We start from the raw sequence: 24,313 nt of genomic DNA, 5'->3' as shown, positions 1-24,313 counted from the left end.
TGGAATCCTCACAGCCTAGAACAGAACCTAGCACATAGCATGGGTTTAAGAAGTATTTGCTAGGTGAATTAATGAGTGTAATGTCAATGGCCAACAGAAAATAAAATTCTTGGTAAAGTTCTCTCCAGAATATAATTGTACTTTCAATGATGAAAAGAAACTACCAGCAGTATTAGTTAAGTCCAGAGGGAATCATTTCCCAGACAAGTGAAGAGAACTTACATTCTAGTAGCTTGGAAATCAGCTTCAGCCAGCAAGGAAGGTTCTTATCTACTATAATTAAAATATGTCAACTTTAATGAAGAGCCAGCAATTCTTCAGAAGTATTTTGCCTAGTCAAGTGCTTATATATACAACGTGCTCAATTTAAAAACAGGTAGTAACTCCAACTTTGTAAACTGAAATGTACTTATGTACAGATGTGTTGATGACATTCAGTAATAAAGTTCTGATAGTCAAAAAAAATCTAAACATGGAAGTGGTAAGGGGCGACCGGAACAATCAAGATACTCTCAAAAGCTCCAAATGTAGTCTAACATGACTTCTAGGTACAATGGCAAGACACATATATGTTGTTGACTTAAAAATACCTAACCTAATACTAAATTATAAGTATTATTCAGCTCAATAACTAGCATGAAGAATCTAACAGAATAGACAGTATATCATTACAAGGACAGACAACTTTTGTTTACCAAGTGACCAGGAATTGGGAGATAGGTGACAAAATGAAGGAGGTTTTGGCAGAAGCATGAAACAACCACATACTTTTTGGTGCGATTTAGCACTTACAGTGTCCCTAAAACCAGTGAGAAAATATGCTGGGGATAGTACTGTCCCCCTAAACCCTCTGCCTTCCTCAGTCTGATATCCTCTTTATACTAAGAGCAGACATTAGACATTATTCAGTAAGGCAAGACCATCAGCTAATGTCCAGTAAGACAGACTGACCTCTGAGCTTCTCGGTCATCTTTAGGGTTGTAATTAGACAGGCAGTCCAGGATGAAAATCTGGCCCCATTCTGTACACTCATTCAGGGCTGTGAGCAGCTTATTGATATTCTGAGGGTTCAGATCAAGTAAATTGCTGTTTGGGTGAGATTCACTGATCTCAGACAATGCTGCTACAGCATTAGCCACCACCTGCAAAAGAAACAAACAGATAATGACTTCGATATACTCAGAAAACCAAAACTATGACACGCAAACAACCTTGGTAGGATCCCTTCACAGCTCTCAATTCACTCCTAAACATTTTACCCAGTTAGACAGAATAGATGTTATCCAGAATAGACAGAAAGAGATGAACTGCTTTCAAACCTTGCATTAAGCCACCAATGACAGCATATACAGCTTCTGAGTAGTCAGGCACTCCAGAATTAAAGTAATTCATATATCAATAGAGTCACAGATGACTCACTACTGAAACCTTAACCACTGCAGCACACCCAAACCTGTCGCTACAATCAAGACAGACCAACAGCTGTGAAAACACGAAGCTAAACCAGTGGTGGCTCACACCTGTAATCCCAGCACACCAGGGCTGAGGCAAAGAGGACACTTTCAAGTTTGGGGCTATCATGGGCTAGCTACAAAGTGAACTCCGGAACAGTCTGGACTATAGAATGAGAATTCACAAAACAAAAAAGAAACATCTCGGGGTTGGAGAGATGGCTCAGTGGTTAAGAGCACTGGTTGCTCTTCCAGAGGTCCTGAGTTCAATTCCAAGTACCCACATGGTGGCTCACAACCATCTATAATGAGATCTGATTCTCTCTTCTGGTGTCCCTGAAGATAGGTCCCTCATATACATTAAATAAATATATATTAAAAAAAAAAAAAAAAGAGCCGGGCCGTGGTGGCGCACACCTTTAATCCCAGCACTCGGGAGGCAGAGCCAGGAGGATCTCTGTGAGTTCGAGGCCAGCCTGGGCTACCAAGTGAGTCCCAGGAAAGGCTCAAAGCTACACAGAGAAACCCTGTCTCAAAAAACCAAAAAAAAAAAAAAAGAAACATCTCAATAAATATTTGCATTATGTGACAGAGAAAAATCTAGGCCTAATTCTAAGTGCATGTAGACAACAGGGAGGTGACACTGTCAATTATTCAGTGTTACCACATACTTACATTAAGAATTAAGAATAAGTAGACTTGAAACCAGAATTCATTAGTACAATGCTAGAGGAACATATAATCTCTGTCCCATGCGGTTTGCTCATCTGAAAACCAGGGAAAACTGAATTTACCTCAGAGACTAATTTTAACTGGAGGATACAAAAGTCCAATGATGTTATACATTAAGAAATATTTACGGAGCTGGAGAGATGGCTCAGCAGCTGGGAGCACTGGCTGTTCTTCCAGAAGACCTGAGTTCAATTCCCAGAACCTACATGGCAGCTCACAATTATCTGTAACTTCAGTTCCAGAGGAGCTGACACCCTCGCAAAGGCATACATGCAGGCAAAACACCAGTGCACATAAAATAAAAATAATTTAAATCATTAAAAATTTTTTTCATGTTAGGCATGGTGTCGCATGCCTTTAATCATAGCACTTGGGGGGCAGAGGCAGATGGATCTGAGTTTGAGGCCAGCCTGGTCTACTGAGCAAGTTTCAGGACAGCTAGGGATACACAAGAGAAACATTGTCTCAAAAAACAAAAACAAAAATTTCATAAAGCCTTATATAAATTTAAGGTAGTAACATTACCATAATTCATCAAGTAAAAATTGCAAAAATTTTTTCATTAATATCTCTAAAACTGGAGTGCATTTATAATCAATCATCATATTTTTTTTTCCATGCATGGTTGTTTTATCTGTATGTAGTCTGTATACCATGTGTGTGCCTGGTGCCCTTGAAGATCAGAAAAGGTTGTTGGATCCCCTGGAACTAGAGTTACAGATGATTGTGAGGTACCATGTGGTTGATAAGAATTGAACTCAGATCCTATGGAAGAGCAGCACCTGCTCTTAACTGCTAAGCTAACCTGCAATCACCCATTAGTGGAGAATGTTTTTCATAAGGATACAGAAACTAATCATATAGATTATAATTAATGAAATTATAGATTCAATGAAATATGGTGCTTCAAATATATCCTCTTCTTTGAGACAGTAAGTGAAAAAACTTACCCTAGACAAGAAAGTACACTTGTACCTTGATTCACTGATATGGGAATATGTGTAGCTACAAAACAAGGTCAATATTTTAAATCAAAATTACAGATTATTTCTAATACAACTGACAAAGGAATATTTTAAGTTACTTTAAAATTTCAAAAGCACTCATAAACAAACAATGGAAATACTACCCTGTGGCTCTACACAGGTGAGATTTAAAATATATTTTACAGCAAAAGTTCAGATGTGAAGATTAGCATGGTAAGGCTGACCCTAAGTACTTTATAATTTAAATGAGATGCATCAAGAAGTCAGCTTCAACGATTATATACTTCAAAGAAATTCTCAAGGATGTTAATTCATAGTCAAGTCTTACTCAAGTCCCCTAACAAAAGCTTGAGAAACTGAGTTTTATAATTATGTTAGCAAGAGAGAAACATAATGGCTATAAATTAGCTGTCAGTTTTATTATCCACATTGCCTAGGTAATCGGCAGATTATACTAATCATGAAAGTAAACAGGGAAAGTAAACATCTAAGAAACAGTGATTTAATACACAGTGCAATGTAGCAATAGGCATCATTTTATAGAGGAGAAGGGAGGTAGAAACAGAACTCTCTTCAGCTCTACTTTGGTGATCAGAACAAAAAGTCCCAGATGAAAAGAATCAAAGACTTACTTAGCAAATATAATTAGACATTTCATTGCCACAAAGCAAACCCGACCTAATGTATCTTCTGTAATAACATACATGAGCTTCTTTTCTCAAATGCTTCTGCTCACTTCATACTTGTGCATGAGATTTAGTAAAACTGGAATGTGTAAAGAATGAAACAATTCCCTATAACCCCAGCATGGGAGGTAGAGGCAAGAGTATCAGTGGTTCAAGGTCATCTTCAGTTACTTAAGAAGTCTGAGGCTAGCCTGGGGTACATGAGACCCTGTCTGAAAACAAACAAACAAACAACGCCCAAACAAACAAAAATAATAATCATCCCCAGGTACTTCACATATAGGGAAAAAATTTACTTCCCATGCATAGTAGTTTTGATTGACCTTATTTTAGAACAAAAAAAAAAAATTAAAATGTCCTATGTCAATTGCTTATTTTGACAGCTCTGTCAACACATCTAACCTTGGTCATCAGTTTTAAACAAACCTCCTACCATAATTATCTTTCTGTCAATGCATCTCCTTCACCCCCACCGTGTGTGTGTGTGTGTGTGTGTGTGTGTGTGTGTGTGTGTGTGTGTTGTTTAAAGTTAAATAGAAGGTAATAGAGAACGTAGAAAAGAAGATAACTGAAGAACTAAAAATAGACACGGAGAGAACAGAAGGATACTAAACACAATAAGGAATTAGAATCCCCTTGTTACCGTTACAGGCAATTAGAAATTAAAGCTAGTGTGTAATGCAGCTAATGAAGGGTAAGCTCTGAGGCTCAAGTAGGCAATGTCTATTCACTATCATATTAAAACAAGAAAGGAAACACTGAAGGGTCGGCCTAATAAAAATATACAGAAAGATCAGATCAGAGGACCATGCTGAACAGAGGCTGCGGGAGGGAAGAGGTGGTGGTCAAGTCACCACCAAAGTGATGGGGCAGATGAGATGCTCTCCCACCCTGCACCAGACTTCCTGTCCCTCTAAACTCCCCAAGGCTGCTGCTGCCTCTCAGCTGTCACCTTCCAGTCAACTCAGACTCTGGGGTCTCCAGAAATCACACGAGGCGGGCTCATGGTGGGAAGCTTTACACTTTCACAGTCAGTAAAGTGTCCTCCCCACACTGCGATGAATCTGAAGCCAGTCAGTCACACTGAATCTGAGGCAGATGAAGAGAAAGACTGAGTTCAAGTCGACAAGTGGGCAGCTGAAGTACACCAGACCTCTTTCTTGTCAATGCTTCTACAATCTGTATTTCTTTGAAATTTTGTACAATGTTGCCTGGCTTTCAAAAATAAAATTTAAAGATAGAGTGATAAGTTAGAATTCACTTCTTCCCAAAGAAGAATACACCACTGTAGGGACATAGTGAAAAGTCCCCAAGGAGCAAGCTCAGCCAGCAAGTAAGCACCCTGGCGTCTCTCCAACAGTGAAACAAAGATGCACTTCCCTCAGTCACAACATCGCTTTGAATCAGAACTATTAAGACAAGTCTAGTATTTCCTCCCCGGGAAATTATCGTCTATCTTAGGAATGTTGCTACAATCTCAAAAAGATTAAGAGCATGTAAGGGGGAAAAAAAAGAGTTCTAAAGAAAGTTTTCTTTAAAAGTACATTTAAGCCAGCGGGGATGGCACACACCTTTAATCCCAGCACTCGGGAGGCAGAGGCAGGCGGATCTCTGTGAGTTTCAGGCTAGCCTGGTCTACAAAGAGAGTTTCAGGAAAGGTGCAAAAGCTACACAGAGAAACTCTGTCTCGGGGGAAAAAAAGTACATTTATAGCCACATTTGGCAGCCCACATCTGTAATCCCAGCACTTAGGATTCGAAGGAGGGAGAATTAGGAATTTAGGGCCAACCTTAATTACATAAGCCCCTAATTCAAAACACCAAAGAGGTAGGGCAAAGAATGTATAAAAGCTACACAGAGAAACCCTGTCTTGAAAAAAAAAAACAAAACATTGGCATCTAGGGCTGGAGAGATGGCTCAGCAGTTAATGGGCTGGTCTTCAGAGGACCCAGGTTAGATTTCCAGCACTCACATGGGTGCTCACAATCACACCTTCTTCTGGCCTACACATACACACATCTCACATGACATGAAAGTAGAAGACAGACTAACTGGTAAGAGGAAGGAGATTAATGAGAGAGGGGTGAGATGATAACAGGGTGCCTATGGTCAAAATATATGATATATATGTATGAAAAGTAATTAATACAGGCCAATATAAACAAAATTTACTCGTTTGACAAGCTCATAATGCTTGTAATGCATTCTTTAAAATTTTTCTCTTTAAGATTTTATATATATGAATGTTTTGCCAGCATGTATGTATATGCACCACACCACATGCATGTCTATTGCCCAAGAGGGTCAGAAGAGGTGGTTGTGAATCACCACAGGGATGCTGGGAATGGAACTCAGGTCTTCTTAGCCACTGAGTCATCTCCAGCCCTGTAATACATTCTTGTCACATGCACCCCATCCTCTTATCCTACTACCATGTCCTTTTTTGTTATCTCTTAAAATATTCCTGAGTTTATAAAAATAATTATCTGTCATTTATTGAGTATTATAATGTCTTTGTAGTTACAGAAAAAGCAACATCACTTTTAGAGATACACAATGATCTCAAAAGTTTTTACAATAAGAATGTTGCCATTAAAAGAGCAATCTTTCTAGAATTACTAAAACCCAGCACCACAGCACAATAATATGTGTTGATCATTACTAAGGTTTATTCTACACTAAGCTCAGCATTAAGTGTTTCGAGAGCTTTGTCTAAAGCTCACAACAGCTCTATGACACAGCACTTTGTCATTCCCATTTTGAAGTTGAGGACACTAGAGCTTAGGGAGAACACACAGCTAAGAAGGATGAGAACCAGGGTACACTGAGAAAATACGTTCTTTACTAATTCGTCTACACTTTACGGGAGGCTGGAGCAATGGGAAATGGGTATCTCCACGGGCTGCTAAGTGATAGGAGGCCTGGGAAATGGAGATCACAGGGGTTCTAAGCCAGAGGGGCTGAGCACTGAGCTCAACACCAAAGAGCAACGCACACACGGTCCTGCTGCCAAGGAAGACTCTCAAAGAGTGGATCCTAATATAAATGTTGGCTGTAGAAAGAAAACCCAAGACACCGAGTGTAAAGCCAAATTAAGCAAGGAAGAGACTAACATGACGAAAACTCTAGAGAACATTTCATTCAAAAGTGAACTGTTTTCCTGCAAACAAATTTATCAAATGATGTCTCTAAAATTCTGGTATTTGTGAAGAAATCATGGAAGCTGTGTTCCTGCGGCTCCCGGTGTCTTCCTGAAGACAAGCTTCCTTACAAAGGGGACTAGTAAAATCCACAACTGAAAGTACGCTTAACTGTTATTACAAGATCTTATTCTATCAAAATGCACAGGTATTAAGTTAATGTGGATAATGTTGACCTTGACCTAATGTCTACTTCATAATGACAGTAGCAGCCATCTTCTGGTGATATGCCAGGTACTTTAATAAGTACAGTTTTAAATCCCAATTAATACTCCCAACCCTCTCCCCCTCCTTTTTTAAGAAAAGGTCTCTCTATGTAGCCTTGTCTGGCCAGAAACTCACTATATAGACCACGGTGGCCTCAAACTCACAGAATTTGCCTATCTATGCCTCCCAAGTGCTTGGATTAAAGATGTGCATTAAGCAGGCCTGGCCTAAGTTTTTTTATATTTCATTTTTTTTTTTAAACTACGTGTGTGTGTGTGTGTGTGTGTGTGTGTGTGTGTGTGTGTGTGTGTGTGTGTGTTTTTAAGTGTGTGTGTGGGGTCCTTCTCAGAGGCAAGAAAAGGGTGTAGGAGTTCCCGGAGCTGGAATTCTCGGCAGTTATGATGTAGAAGCTGCCGAACTTGGAGAGCAGCATGCACTCTTAACCACTGAGCCTTCTCTCTAGCCTGTATACTCCCAACTCTTGGAGAGAGTATCTCTCATTTTCCAGAAGAGGAAACAGGAAGATTAAACAGCATTAGCATAAAGCTAGCACTAAACAGAGTCAAGAAGTTTTTACCTCAAAGCTAGCCTTTCCTCTGTCAAGTAGGACACTTGAGAGTCAGCTTAAAGTAGTGAAATAACTACAGGAAAACAGGGTATGTAGTAACCCCAAAAATGACAGACGGAAGGCCTGGAGAGATGGCTCAGCAGTTAAGGACTGTTCTTCCAGAGGACCTGGGTTCACTTCCCAGTACCTATATGACAGCTCACAACTGTCTGCAATTCCAGTTCCAAGGGACCCGATACTCATGGCAAAGCATCAATGCACATAAGATAAAAATAAGTAAATTTCAAAAAGTGACAGAAGGGAAAAAAAGTTCTATTACTTATAGCAAGGCACATCAATGCTAGTACTCAAGCTGATATCACTCCAAACATTGTCAGCTCTTGACTTACATTTTATTCTCATATTAAAAGATTCTGGCCAGGTGGTGGCGTGCATGTCTTTATTCCCAGCACCTGAGAGGCAGGTGGATCTCTGTGAGTTCAAGGCCAGCCTGGTTTACAGAATGAGTTCCAGGACAGCTAGGGAGATTATACAGAGAAACTCTGTCTTGAAAAGCACCCTCCCCAAAGATTCTGAAGTCATTTCTACAAGTGTTCCAGTGCTTTCCCTCTAGGAAGCTGTTCTGAACTTTAAGAACACTGAGGTGGGATCGTGTCCCTTCAGACAACCTAGTCTTGGTTGGTGCAGTGCTGCCACCATGTGGGACAGCCTGAGAAAGGTGGAAGAAAATCTCCTCAAGGATAAGGACTCATACCCATAATTAGAGTAAGAGGATGGATGACTTCATAGTAACAGGGTACAGATAATTAAAGGCTTTCATGTATTCTAACTCTAAACCATTTTGAAAAAATGAAAATGTGTGGGGTATGTATAGAATTAAGTTTGTTTCTTTACATATATCCATGAAGTGATCAGGATAGGCTTGGGATCAGGCTGCAATCCTGGCTGCATTACAACTAGCCACAGCACGTGAGACAGTTCAGTCTCTGAGTGCACATTTCTTGATCTGAAACATGGAACAACTTCTACTTCAGACAGACACAAAAACAAAGTGAAATATTTCACATAAAAACAACTGTCATTGTGCCTAGCACATAGGCATTATGAATTAACTTTCTCTTTTCAAGTGACACAGAACACAGTCGGCCGTAGGAACTTCTGAAGTGTGTGAGCTAGTGTGCTAACACGCCACTACTAGCCCTTGGGTGCTACTGACCACTCATGTACTTGGTCTACTCGTTATCTGCATCTGATCCCACTGGTAAAGGAAAATACGTTTTAATTAATTCTAGCATTTACTCAAGGTTACTTTTTGGTAACTGTAAGTCTACAATAAATAGACAATAAAACAGTCTAGAGGGATGTGAAGGAAACAGTTTCTCTCAGTGGGAGAGAGGCCACCCAGAATGTGAGTTTCTCATAAACCTACCAAGTAACCTTAAATTGTTTTCTGTAAGTCTCCTCAAACATACTCGTAAAGTCTCTTCAAATCACCTCTCAATTTGTTGCTATAAAACAAGCTAATGTGTCACCAACAGTCAGAGGTGATGGCAATCCCAGTCCTCAAGAGTCTGAGACACTGAGACTGACAGTTCAGGGCCGACCTAGGCTGCAGAATGAGTCCCATCACATTCAGGACTGTACAGTGAAAACAAACATAGACAACTCTTGGGGACATTAGTTAATGTGTGTGTGTGTGTGTGTGTGTGTGTGTGTGTGTGTGTGTGTGTGTGTACATAAAAAATAGTAAATTTAAAATAGAAACCATCCCCCAATGCCTGTTTAAATTACATACAGCAAGGCAATAAAGGAAACAAATGGGATTAGAATATATTGGTAGTTATTGAATCTGGTGATGATAAATAAATCCATTTATTATATTTGTTAAAAGTACTATGCACTGTATTAAAAAAAAACAAAAAAACAAAAACAAAAAACCAAACAAACAAACCACCCCTCTCCCTGCAGAGGAGGCCTAGAACAGATCAACAAACTAGGCGCATGCATGCTCTTAGCTGACCTGATATGGATCTTCCAGGGTTACCTGGATTTCAAATCCCATTTCCTCACAAACAAACAAAAACCAGACCGCTTTCCAGTCCTTACACCCTAAAATTTATTAGGTTTCATAAGGAAGAATTTATATGAGTGTAGAGGTGCCTTTTTAAACCCTTTAACCTAGAATTGCTTGTAGGAGTTAGAATTTATTTTTTGCCTCAATCCATTCTTAGCTCCACTGAATATTTAATAGGTTTCCACAGGGTACAAGATATTCTGCTTATCTGCTTGGTGCTTAAAACTTTATTACCTTATTTGTCCTTGGATAGAGAATTTCAAAGATGGTCGCTCAGAGTGAGAGTGAACCACAAACAATGGCAAAGGTACGTTGTACCAACTAAGCACTCCATAAAACTGGTATTGCCGGACTGGTAAGATGGCTTAGCATGTAATGGTGCTTAAAATCAAGAGCCTGAGGACCTGAGTTTGATCTTTGGAACTCACATGGTGGGAGAAGAGACCCCCGGCATGGACACACACACACACTAGTACCGCCATACAAACTCAATTCTTTAACTCATTATAGAATCTTTTTAAAAGGGTTGAGGGTGGTGCTGCTTGGGAAAGTAAACAAAACATGGGGGTCATTTTCTAATAATGATGATGACACCTTATTGGAAGTCGTTGTCCAAGCCCTTCCACATCTACTCCTAATCCTAGAAAATGGCTCAATAATCCATGAGTGATACTCAGCACAGCCTGTGCCTTTAAAAAGTGTAAGTTATAAGCTTCATCCTTTGATCTCTTGCTACACTAGAAGGATAATAAAAAGCCAAGGTCATGGAATAAGATGAAGATGAAAGACCCCAAAGCACAGATTGGAGTAGAACTTTTGCCAGGAAAGATGATACATTCCAACTCTCTCTCCATTCATAAAAATGTAACAACGACAACAAAAAATAATTTAACATTACTTACTATCTCTTAGTGCAATTCATCTTCAAAGAAACATTGTACCAGGTAAAAATTAGTTAGCAGGGTGTGGTGACCCATGCCTATCATCAGACAAGACAGTGAAACCTTGTTTAAAAAAAAAAAAAGGTCAAGTGGTGGCATATGGCTTTAATCCCAGCACTTGAGAGGCAAAAGGATAGAATCCAAAGCCAGCTACATAACAAATTAGAAGCCATTCTAAATACATAAAGCCTTATTTCAACACACAAACAGAATGTTGGGGGATGTACTTTAATGAAAGAAGCCAATAATCCTCTATCTTTTCAGCAGCAATACTGATTAATCAACCACTCAATTTAAATGAACTTAATTTAATAGTAATCTATCATTTGGGACCTGACTTCCTTTTATTACATAAAGAAAACTTAAGATGTCAAGAAAGAAATAAACTTCAACTTTGAGGTGGGGCTGTAGCTCAGATATGGGGTACTTGCACAAAGTTCTGGTTTTAATCCTTAGCACTGCCAAAACCAAACAAATGAAAAAAAAAATTTTTTTAAGTGTTATATTCTGGCTGCTAAATACACAGAACCGTGGGATGACTCATTCCTAACGGGCTTGAGGGCCACACGGCCCAAACAAGTAAAAAAGATACTTTCTGAGAGCCAGTTTGGGTCTGCTTAAGGGTCTTAGCAACAGCTGAAACATGATCTGGAGATGATCTGGACCAATGAGAGGCAGCTATGTCACACCAGCTGATGCATATTCATCAGACCTCCCTCCAGGGTGGGATGGAGGGTATATGAGGCTTGCCTCTTCCTGAATAAACTGAGCTTGTTGTTTTGACATCCCGGAGTCTGTGCGGTTTGACTCTGCACCTACTTGGCCCCCACTCCCAAAGGGAACAACAGCAAGGACCCTGATACACAGAACATAATCAATTTCTATCCTAGAGTTCTTTGAGAATACATTACAATAGTTGGCCAATAAAGATCACTTTGATTTGGTTTTATTTTCATACAAGAAATTACCACAAATGACTATCTGAAAAATTAATCCTAAAAATAAATAAAACCACCTAGGAATATGAACTATACAATCTATTCATTACACAAAACTATTTCTCACAACTACCCTGTGGTCAATGTCTCAAAGAAAACACATTATTAAGCATGCCTAGGAAAGGGCTCATTTTAACTGCTGCCCTCTCTATAAAAGCACAATGTCTTACCATTGGATTTGAATCTGCTATGAGATCCCGTAGAGAATCCAGAAATCCCTGATCTTCCACCATCTGGGCATTGATATCATGGAGTTTTGCCACACACACTGCTGCTGTTTTCCGAACATAGGGGTCTTCATCCTTCAAGCACTTACGGAGGGGTTCACAGAGATATTCTGTAATCTTGTCCACCCGGATGCACCCCATGGTTCTAACTGCCAAAGCTCGAATCAAAGGATTGGGATCTTCACAATCCTAAAAAAAAAAAAAAAAAAAAAAATTCAACTACATGAATACAAGATGATTACAAGTAAACATTCCAGTTGACATAAACCACAAGTTTCTAGTATATTCTATATGAGAATCCAATCTCTCATGCTATTCCTTTCCTAAAACTCTTAGTTGTCTACTCCAGAGCTTAGAAGGAAATCTTTTTTGTTGTTGTTAAGAAATTTGTCAGGGGCTGGAGACATGGCTCAGCAGTATTCCTCCAAAAGGACCTGGGTTCGATTCCCAGCACCCACATGCCAGCTCACAACTGTCTATACCTCCAAGATCTGACCCCCTCACCCAGACGAGCATGCATGGTATGGCCGTCCCCAGAACTATAGGCGGATTTGCTCTAAGAACTGACCTATTTTCTTCTATTCTTGTTCAGGAAAAAAGAGAGAGAATTGGAAATGCTGTGTCCCCTCCACTGTCAATCTGTAAGAACCAAGTCAAAAGAGAACAGTTTCTGGAGGCCTACAGAACAAAATGAAGATGCACTATGATCTGACTGGGGCCTGACAGAAGCACACCTCCCGCCAGGCAGCAAAGTGGCCTTTCTGGGCTCAGCAGCAGCAAGCAGTTGCCTTCACAAGGGAGTTCTTTCCAGCCCAGCATTGGCAAAACACTGACAAAGAATACTTTTCTTTTTAAAAGATGTGTTTATTTATTATATAGTGTTCTGCCTGCACGTATACCTGCATGACAGAAGAGGGCACCAGATCTCATTATAGATGGTTGTGAGCCACCATGTGATTGTTGGGAATTGAACTCAGGACCTCTGAAGACCAGCCAATGCTCTTAACCTCTGAGTCATCTCTCCAGTCCTTCTTCTCTCTCTCTCCTCTCCTCTCCTCTCTCTCTTTCTCATTCATTTTTATTTTTTATTTTTGAGAGAGGGTTTCTCTGTGTAGCTCTGACTTTCCTGGAACAGGCTGGCCTTGAACTTAGAGATCCACCTGCCTCTGTCTCCCCAGTGCTGGGATTAAAGGTGGGTGTACCACTTCCTGGCCAAGAATACTTTCTTAAAATTCCTATATCAAAAATTTCCTTAGGCTGGGCATGGTGGTGCATGCCTTTAATCCTAGTACCCAGGCGGCAGAGGCAGGTGGCTCTCTGAGAGTCTGAGGCCAGCCTGTAGCAAGTTCTAGGATAGCCAGGGCTGAACAGTAAAACTTTGTCTCAAAGAAGAAAAAAAAAGTCTCTTTAAGCCATGTGCATTTATACCTAACTCTTTCAAAATTTTAACAAAATCTTCCCTATAATATATTCTACCTACCTAAGAATCATTTGACCAAAACAAAAAGTTGTGGACTATGTAAATGTAGAAAAACATGAGGGAGAAAAGCCTAAAAGGATAGTTTATCAGTTATTTTTCAAAGTTCGAACCGAAGTTCATCTTGGAAATGTCTGTTTTTTAAATGCAGAATATATTTCAGACAGAAAAGGATATTAATGTGAATAACCCACTCCCACACTCACCACAGCTAATGACAGGAAACCCTGACTACTCAGCTGCACCCAGGAAACTTTGTGTCAGTTCTTATTTATTTAGGTTTTCTGAGACAGGGTCTCTGTTCTAGGCTGGCTTCAAACTCACTAAGCTTGGCTGTGACAATAGTGGTAAGGTTATGATTTTAACAGAGATCTTAGCCAGGTGTGGTAGACATGCCTAGAACTCTAGCACATGGGTAGTGGAGCTGGAGGAGGAGAGGCCAAGGCACAAGGACCAGCCTGGGAGGAGAACAAGAGGGAGGGACTGAGATCCTATGATTCTTATTCTGACAAATGAAAGATGTTGAGAAAGGGGGTCGGGGTCAGAAAAGTGTTTTATGTACAGGTAATATAAATTCAACAATAGTGGCCATGTGCCAGTATTTATTTTTAAAAAAATTCACAAGATGAGTATTTTACTACTTCCTCTATGGGAATATTTTTAATTTGCATAATAAAGATATTTAATCATGGGCTGAAGCAAGGCTTAGCAGTTAAAAGCACTTGCTGCTTTTCTAGAAGATCCGGGTTCAGTTCCTAGAACCCATGTCAGGCATTTACAACTGTCTGTAACTCCAGCTGCAGAGGACCCAAGCCTCTGCACTCATATTCAAAATAAACAACAAAATGTATCCCTAAATATTTAGCCAAATGTTGTAGGGCCTGCTAAATCAAAGACAAGTAGCACCTCCTGCCAAAGCATTTCTGAGTCCTAACCCTAACTTTCACAAAGATAAAACAAATCCTCAGGGAACAACATGACAGTATGTCCAACCTCTGTCAGCAGGTATGGATTATGATGAAATGCCCAACCTCTACTAGCCTTGAGGGGTAAACACTGAGGTTCACGTGGCTTTCTTTTATTCATCTGCAAGGAATAACAGAAGGCTTGCCATATGGCTTCAATGCCCCTGGATGCTCCATGCTGGTGTATACAGTGCGTACAACAGGAACATTGCTGCTTACTGCCAGGACTTCCCTACAGGATTTCGTCCCTTGAAACATAGGTTGCTTATCTGCAATGCAGACACAAACTATATCAAAAGTCACTTCTGAAGAGGCTGCATGAGGCAGAGAAGACTGAATCCTCGGGCAAACTACCTTCACAAAGCTGTTGACAGCCATGATGGCCATGTCTGGCTGACTCTTGGCATAGTTCATCAGATAGAGGTACACAAGCTTCTTTAGTTCCAAGTTGTCAGTCTGCATACAGTTCACAACATCCGGGAAGAGAGAGCTGAGGAGAGAAGAGGAAGAGAGAAATGAGGGAAGTGGAGTCAGTGCTAAGCTGTTCCACTGATCATGAAGTGACAGCCTTGATTCCACAACGACTTGACAAGAGGACAATGGTACAATGCTGATAACTCATTTTCACGGGAATGAGTAACTAAAAAAATTAAAATAAGCTGGGTGGTGGTGGTGGTGCACGCCTTTAATCCCAGCACTTAGGAAGCAAAAGCAGGTGTATCTCTGTGAATGTGAGGAAAGCCAGGACTGTTACCCAGAGAAACTCTGTTCAAAAAAATCAATCAATAAATAAATAGACAGACAGACAGACAGAGGAAGGGAGGGAGGAAGAGAGAGAGAGAGAAGAAAGAAAGAAAGAGAGAGAGAAAGAAAGATGGAAGGAAGAAAGAAAGGGAAAATATCATTGCCTGCCACATTTTTAAACTCTAGTTCTGTCAATGCATAGGCTGACCTCAGCCTTGTGCATGGTAGGCAAGTGCTTTACCACTGAGCTACATCCTCAGCCCTCTCAAAGTTTTTGTGGAGGGGAAGAAAATTATTACGAAAAATTTGAGAGCAACAGAATGAGCCCAACATATACATTACCCACAAATGCTGATACAGCTCCATCTAGATTCACATCTGCCCTCAAACCTTTTTCCCACTACTGATTAGCTGCTCTAGATTCTTTGTTTAGTGATGGAGACAAAACCCAGGACCTCACACATGCTAGAGAAGTGCTCTGTCACTGACCTGTATTCCAAACCCTGGAATTATTTTAAAATGAATCTGAAAGTATATTTCTTACTCAACTACATGCCTAGTGCTTGGTTCTGAGCAGGGTCAGGCTATGTATATATAGTTTAGGCTGACCTAAAACTTACCATGTAGGCCAAGATGACCTGGAACTCACTACTCTCCTACCTTAGTTTCCCAAGTGCTGGGATTTCAGATGTGTACCACCACACTCAGCTTATATTATGTTGTTTCATTTATAACAAATTACGTATATTCTAAGAAAAATAATTAGCTTTATCAACAGAAAAAAGAAAAATAACAATTTTCCATATCAATTCATGGTGATATGAAAGCACTCCAACTTTTTAATGCTCATTTTCTTCCATCTTTGACCAGTAGGAATTTAGGTAGCTCCCAAGTCCTTGTATTGTGACCCTCTATTTTCAAGTGTTTCTATAATTTCTCTAATGTTCAAGTTTTAAATTCCTAATCAAGATCTGGAATCAATCTTTTCTCCAAAGTATCCTGATTCCCTTTTGAAAGAATTTATGAATTTATTTATTTTTAAAAAGCATTGGCATTATCAACTATAAATGGTCTACTCCTTTCCCAAGTACTAGCCATCATTTCACCATTTATCATTCTCCTGTAAGAACAGAATGTCTACCTGCACTCATAAAGGAGACTTTTAGGTGTCAGTACTCTCCTTGAACTATGTGGATCCTAGTGATCGATTTCACGCCATCAGACCATCTCTCTGGCCCAGACACAGATGCAGACTGGCTACAAAACCAGTAAATAATTACAAAACATTATCCAACAGAATGCTTACAATCCTAAGTAACTCTAACACCCTGCACAAGAAGACTGAAGCTGTGCACACTGGTGCATGCTTGTAACCTCAGCTCCTGGGAGGCTGAAGCAGGAAGACTCAAGTCCAAGGGCTGTCTGTGCTTCAGGGAGAGTTCAAAGACAGCCTCAGCAACATAGTGAGACCCTCTCTTGAACTAAAATGGAGAAAGAGGGCTGGGAAAGAGTTTAGTGATGAAGGGCTTGCCTTTTATTCATAGTAGTGTTTTGTCTGCATGTATGTATAGGCAAGGCCCTAGGTTCAATCCCCACTGCCAACAAGAGAAAATTATAGTAAACTTCAAAGGTTTATGACTATTACTTCAAGTAGAATAACTAACACTTCAAAATTTTCTCAGTTTTCCCTGTTTGAATGTCAATAGGCATAACCCACATGAATCAAAGTTTTCTGGACATCTCAGGGAAAGTGGATGCTGAGACCAAAAGCCAAGAGCTGTCCCCATAAGCAACAGGAAGCCCAGATAACAATGGTGGGACAGGAGACAGCTCAGCATCTTCCGATGCTCCTGATGCCCTGAGCAAGGTTTCTGCCATTCCTGTTTCATTCAAAGACTGGCAAAATTTCATAAAAGGACAAGACAGAATATAGTTTAGACTTAATAGAACAACAATCCACTTAAATTAACAAGCACAAGCTGGGCATGATGACACACAACTTTAATTCCAGCAGGTGGGAGGTGGATCTCTGTGAGTTTGAGAGCAGCCTGGTCTACATAGTGAGTTCCAGGACTGCCAGAGGTATGTAATAGAGAGATTTTGTCTCAAAAATAAAAAAAAATCATAAGCCCATTTCATAAATTATTTTAAAGTAAAATTTTAATTAATAAGAAGATGGCAGTGCTTTATATTTTACTTATTTATTGTTTGTGTATGTTTGTGGGCACCCATGCTACAGCCCATATGTGGAGACCTGAGACAACCTGCCAAGAGTGGTTCTCTGCTGGGTTCTGGGGAACTGATGGGTCATCAGGCTCTGCAGCAAATGACTTTACCCACTGAGCCACCTCATCAGCCCCTTGTTTACACATTCTAGTTAAGTAGAGACAATGGGATTCTCATGTTACCACCTCTGCTGTGGAATGTTTTAGCTGAAGTATAAGAAAATTCAGCTTCATATAAATACATGACTCAGAAAACGAAGAAACAGTTTAGTATCTTTTTCAAATAAATGGATATGTTCTCTCTATATATTTATTTTATTCATAGTAGTGTTTTGTCTGCATGTATGTATGTGCACCATATGTATGCTGGATACCTCAGGTCAGAAGGTGTTGAGTGTTGGACCTCCTGGGTGCCGGGAACTCATCCCAGGTCCTCTGCAAGAGCAACAAATACTCTTAACCACTGAGCCATCTCTCCAGCCCTCAAATCACACACAGTATATTAAAAACACAGCTTCGACACATACAGAGAGAGAGAGAACTTTTTTAAGAAAGAAAAAAAAGGTGTGGCAGGATGGCTCAGTAAGTTCAGTGCTTGCACATGGGCCAGACAATCTGACTTAATCCCAGGACTCCACAGGTACCTGGAGAGAACAGACTCTTGAGAGCTGTCCTCTAACTTCCACAGGAGCACACACACACACATATATAAAAACAAAAAAACAACCTACTGAATAAAATAAAATTTTCCTGCATTATGAATGACAGTCCTAAGTGAAACTATTCGTCTCCTCGTAACTGCTTTCTTTCTTGGTAGAAAAACAGAATGACCACATGGGCCAGCACCACTGCCTGCGTTCACAGTAAGGTGCTGGCAATTCCACTCACCACTGCTTCCTATCAGCTCAGAATGGTAAAGGGGCAAAGAGTATTCAAGTATTATAAGAATAGTTTTGATCTCATGGACCCAGGAGAGGACGTTAGAACGCTGTGGTGCCTGCAGATGACCCCTACTCATTTTAAAGTCTCACTAATCACAGAAACAAATAACAAAGATAGAGGCAATATTGGTAGTGTTGGTTTTCACCTTGAATCCAACAACAGAATAGAATGTAGAGCTGTAAAGCTTTGAGGGAACTAGCTTAACCCAATTAAAGAGTATGTGAGTTTAGTACATTTTCATCATCTTCTAAAACCTTTTTAAGCAACAGATGTGTACCTGTGCCAGGACTAAAGACAGTTTATGCTAAACCTGTATGCAACAAAAATGCTTAAGTCAGAGCTAATATAAAAGCATGTACACGTCTGTGATATTTATTTCAACGGGAGAACTCCACTTTCATAGGTTTTATGTATTTTTTGTTTGTTTGTTTTTTTTGAGACAGAGATGCTATGGGGCCCAAGTTGGGCGCCCAACTCAGGCTCAAGTGATCCTCCTGCCTCAGCCTCTCAAGCAGCTGGGCACCACTGTACCTCAGTGGTCTATGATTTTATTGGAAAGCAGGAAGAGCTACAAATTGGGGTATGTAGCTCTCTACAGTCTAAGAGTCATTCATCACCCTTACCTGACATCCTTCCCCACGGTCATAGCAGCAATCACCTTTTTCACAGCCTCCTTCCTCTTTTCTTTCTTTTCATTGTTGAGTTCAGCTTTTAACTCGAAGATTTCTCCTAAAAGAGATGAGAACAAACAGGTATGGTCTCAGGACTAGAGAATAGGTAGAATACTGCAATACGAAATAACAAAAGGAAAGCAAGGCAGCCACAAGTAAGACTATTTCAAAATTCTGAGATGTGCATTTCAAAGCCCTAGAATATTAACTGACCCACCAACAAAGACTCCATCAATAAATTTTTTTTTTTTTTTTTTTTTTTTTGGTTTTTCGAGACAGGGTTTCTCTGTGTAGCTTTGCGCCTTTTCTGGGACTCACTTGGTAGCCCAGGCTGGCCTCGAACTCACAGAGATCCGCCTGGCTCTGCCTCCCGAGTGCTGGGATTAAAGGCGTGCGCCACCACCGCCCGGCTTCCATCAATAAATTTTTAAAGCCTTTTAAATCATCTTTGAAAATGCAATGCAGACCTTTCTTTAGAAAGCATGAGAGTGTCAGGAAGTAGTGGCACACACATTTAATCCCAGCACCAGGGAGGCAGAGGCAGGTGGATCTCTGAGTTCAAAGCTAGCCTGGTCTACAGAGTGAGTTCCAGGACAGCCAGAGCTGTTACACAGGTATCTGAGGGATGATTTTGCAGTAGAATTTTAGGGACCTAAAAAGAAAATAAATGTAAGGTAGGGAGTTGGCTTGGAAATTAGTGTTTATAAACTAAAAGAGAAACAACTTTACAGATAAATTAAGCTAAAAAAAATCACATAGTTTATTAGTTACAAAATTGGACTTAGCATCCTTCTTCCCCTCAAGATTTATTTATTTATGTGAATAATTTTTTTTTGCCTGCATGTATGTCTATGCACCACATGCATGCCTAGTACCCTTGGAGGTCAGAAGAGGACATTGGATGCCCTGGAACTGGAGTTATGGACAGTTGTGAGCCATGATGTGGGTGCTAGGAAATAAACTCAGGTCCTCTCCTGCTGAGTCATGCCTCCACCCCTGCAACATGCACTTCCTAGCTTCAGTTCCCAGCACTTACATGGTAGCAAATAACTGTCTGTAACTAGTTCCAGGGAACTTGATGCCCTCTTGCCTCTGCAGGCACCAGGTACACATAATATCCATGCAAAAAAAACACTGATACACATAGAAATAATAACTTTTTTTAAAGAACAGCTTTGGGGAGTTGATTCTCTCCTTCCACCTTGTTCAGACAGTCTTCTTTTTTCTGCTGCTTTGCTGCATACTCAGGATGATTCTGCTGTCTCAGTCTCCCACACTGAAGTAGGAATAATGGCATTACTGATGTACCTGGTAACATCAACTTTACTATGTAGGTTGCAGGGATTTAATCCAGATGGTCAGGGTGCATAGTAAGCACTTTTTCCTATTGAGTTATCTCACTATAAGAAATGTTCAAAAACATCAATGCTTTGAATCTACTCTGGCCCAAATGAATTAGATTGCAAAGAGCTCTTAGTTTGTAAGTGATCCTAATGTAAAACCAGAATTAAGTAAAAGAAGAAACAGAAATCATCAGTCTAGCGCTACAGTAGCATGACTGGTATGGAGCAATAGCCCACTTTCTAATAAGACTTGAAGTCCAGTCACAGGGAATTCAAGCTTGGTACTTGTGGTAGTCTGCATGAAAACACTCCCATAGGCTCACATGTTTGACTGAATACTTAGTCCCCAGTTTGCACAACTGTTTGGGAAGGATTAGGACATATGGTTTTAGTGGCAGAAGTGTGTCACTCAGGGAGGGCTTTGAGGTTGCAAAGGGCACCACTCTCATTGTTCCCTCTCCGCTTCCTGTTTGTGGACCTGGATGTGAACTCTCAGCTGCTGCACACCAGCACTATCTGCCTGCCTGCATACCATGATGGTGACAGACTCCTATCTCTTTGGAACTGTAAGCCCCAAAGAAACCCTTCCTTCTCTAAGTTGCCTTGGTCATGTTATTCTGTCATAGCAATAGAAAAATAACTAACAGGGGTTAGAGAGAAGGCTCAGTTCAATTCCCAGCAACCACATGGTGGCTCACAACCATTTGTAATGAGATCTGGTGCCCTCTTCTGGCCTGCAGGCAGACATATAGGCAGAACACTGTATACATAATAAATAAAATAAATCTTTAAAAAAAAAAAGGAAGGAAAGAAAAAGAAAGGAAGAAAGGAAAAAAAGAAGAAAGGGAGAGAGAGAGAGAGAGAGAGAGAGAGAGAGAGAGAGAGAGAGAGAGAGAGAGAAAGAAAGAAAGAAAGAAAGAAAGAAAGAAAGAAAGAAAGAAAGAAAGAAAAGTAACTAAAACAGTACTGGAAACCTGGTAAAGGCCAAGGCCAGGGAGGTCATAGGCCATAGTAGACAATCTATCACCATTATTCTGCTGTTGTCCAACTGCCTTCTACATATTTGCATTTATACTCAGAGATTGATGCTGTTCTCAACCTTGGTCAGAAAAGCTTGTTTGAATTAAACATTGGTTAATACAGAGTCAAAAATACTCCAAGTGGTGAGAATAAGTGACTGAGTCCTCAGCCCTAACTGGAATACCTGTATCAACCACCTCACCTGCCCCATGGCTCAGATAACATCAAGGAAGAAGGGGTAGTAGAAACAATGTATGAGCTAGAGGAGAGGAGGAGGGTTGTGAAATACTGTCTCTGTGCATGAGATGGCCACTGCACTCATTAACTCACAGTACCTGTGGTTATGTGCACAATAACAAGCCAGTCAACATTAAGCATGGATAGGGGAGGGACTCACAAGGCTCAATCCCTACCTTGGGGGCTATTGGTTGGTATTGGCAGCTGAAAGAGTAATTTTTCTTTGGGGATGTGACCACTGAGACTGCCCATGCTCTACTAGATGGCCCATACACATGGGCATGTGGGCAGCACCAACTGGATTCAGTGATTTAAAACAAAAAAGAATAGAGACCATGAAGCTGGGAGGCGAACATGTTGGGAAGAAATGGAGGGAGAAGTGGGTGCTGGTTATGAACAAGATACATGTTATGAAATCCTCAATAAATACATATGGACTGGTGATATGGCTAAATGGTTAAAGGTGCTTCAGAACCCAGATGATGGAGAGAACCAACTTCTGAAAGTCATCATCTGACTTGCACGTGTGCTATGGCACACACCTACACACAATCACACAAACACAATAAATATAAAAATAAATATGAAAGAAATCACTACCTTAGTCAATACTTTAGTCTCAGCTTCAATCAATTCAGTGTGGCCTAGCACGGTGGCATGTCTGTAATCCCAGCATTTGGGAGGTAAAGGCAAGAAGAAAGACTACTACAAGTTCAAGGCCAGCCTTAGTAAGTTACTACTACTTAGTAAGTTCCAGGCCAGGTAAGGCTATATGAGATCCTGACTCAGAAAGCAAGAAAAAAGGAGGAGGAAGAGTGAAGCTTAAAATCATACAAACTAAGGTCATTTCTAAAGGCCCAATTTTGAATGACTACTCAAGAAGTGTCAAAGATTGTCACCGCTATTTTAGGGCACCATCTCTAGCCTCATCTGCCTTTAGAATATGGGGGACAAAATAAAAAGGCAATGGTCCTAAATAGACAAAGGAGAGGGAGGATGGAAAGAGGGCTATCCCACACCACCATTTTCATGAGAACAAGGCAATAACTCTCATCAGACAGACAAGGAGGTGGTGAATGGAAGGAAGGCCACCCCACACCACCGTGTTCACGCCGACTCCCATTTCTTCCTTCTACGGATACCCCCACCTTCTGTTGTCTGTTTTGTCCACAATAGAGCCTTGTTATGTGACCCTGGCTGGCCTGGAAGTCACAATGCAGACTAAGGTGGCCTCTCAATTCACAGGCAGTCCTTCTGGCTCTGCTTTCAGAGTGTTGAGACTACAGGTGTGTGCCACCTCACCCATCTTTTTCATCTCCACCTTCAAACTTGACTACAATATTGCCTCCTTGTCTACCACCTTCTAGACTGTTCTTAACATTCATTTTACCTGGACATCATTCACGGTCTGCATACTATGTGATCTCCCTAAAGCCTCTGACAGGAAGTATATCGACAAGAGACATAAAAACGGAGCACAAAAAAACCTCATTTTATCAATATCCATCCCCAGTAGGCAAGTAAATTGTTCTAAAAATTACTACTCCATTTAATTGACAACTACAGAAATAACACTGGCAGAAAGGTCAGGCCTTTGAAAGCGTCATTCTCTTTACTGAGACCTGTGCTGCCAAATGCAGTTGTCAGAGCTCCATCATTTATTCCTGGAACAGTGAAGGGCAAACAGCAGGGTTTCAGAAAATCAGAATTGTGAGCAGCAGCAGGAGCTGCAGAATCGAAACAGGATGTAACTGAAATGATTCCAGAACCAAGCATAAATGGAGAGAATCTGCTCCAGAGGCGGTTCTGGTGGGCGGCACAGGAAGCAAAAGGAACACGGTTTCCATTTCGAAAAACATGATATTATTTAGCAGTGAGTCAATTTGTACGTCTCAAGCTTTTATAAATGTCATCTGCACCTCTACAAGAGAAAGTATGATGAACTGGTGAGTTTTAAAAACCAATTAGAAAAAATGGCCAGGTGTGGTGTATGCCTTTAATCCTAGCACTCAGGAGGCAGAGGCAGGAGAATCTCTGTGAGCTGGAGGCCAGCCTGGTCTACATAGTGAGTTCCAGGATAACCAGAGCTATATAGTGAGACTGTCTCAAAAAACAAACAACAAAAACTCTTCTATGTCGTTACAGACAATATGTTGGTCACCAAAGCACATAAAGTGTTAGCATAAGAAAAAGTAATACATATCCAAATGATGAAGTAGATAGCTGAAAGAATACCAAGGACTTAATGTGTGTGGTCTTTACTACTGTGTATATGCACAGCAGTGCATGTGAGATGTATGTGTGAGCAAGACTGCCTTACCAAGTGTATGGAGGACAGGGGACAACTTTGTGGAGTTGGTTCTCTCCTTCCACCTTTACATGGGCCGCAGAGATCAAACTCAGGTTTGATCTTTACTTTACTGGCGAGCCATTTCAGTGGCCCTGTTAGATTTTTGAGACAGGGTCTTGCTATATATATAGCCCAAGCATCTTGCCTCAGCCTCCTAAGTGCAGACATTCTAGGCATACGCCACCATGACCAGCAGGCTAATGTTTTTTTGTGAGGTGTAAATAATAAAGATAGAGAAGAAACTGGATGGATCTATAGACAGGTACTAG

The 24,313-nt window shown here is 40.6% G+C and overlaps 1 protein-coding gene across 3 annotated transcripts in view; it reads right to left on the bottom strand.

Moving 5' to 3' along the window:
* The window catches only part of Ap2b1 (adaptor related protein complex 2 subunit beta 1), a 122,585-nt gene that overhangs the window by 87,370 nt on the left and 10,902 nt on the right, over positions 1 to 24,313 (bottom strand). For all 3 annotated transcript variants that reach the window (XM_028890533.2, XM_037200720.1, XM_028890532.2), the window contains exons 3-6: positions 19,047 to 19,152; positions 14,867 to 15,002; positions 12,014 to 12,259; positions 952 to 1,142 (exon numbers count right to left, since the gene is read on the bottom strand). In XM_028890533.2, the coding sequence (XP_028746366.1) occupies positions 952 to 1,142; positions 12,014 to 12,259; positions 14,867 to 15,002; positions 19,047 to 19,152 (679 nt within the window). The remainder of the gene's footprint in view (positions 1 to 951; positions 1,143 to 12,013; positions 12,260 to 14,866; positions 15,003 to 19,046; positions 19,153 to 24,313) is intronic.

Source organism: Peromyscus leucopus, chromosome 8b, assembly GCF_004664715.2.
Source record: "Peromyscus leucopus breed LL Stock chromosome 8b, UCI_PerLeu_2.1, whole genome shotgun sequence".
Classification (NCBI taxonomy): domain Eukaryota; kingdom Metazoa; phylum Chordata; class Mammalia; order Rodentia; family Cricetidae; genus Peromyscus; species Peromyscus leucopus.
The sequence above is the reverse complement of the archived record's forward strand: the minus strand, read 5'-3'. Positions and strand labels throughout refer to the sequence as shown.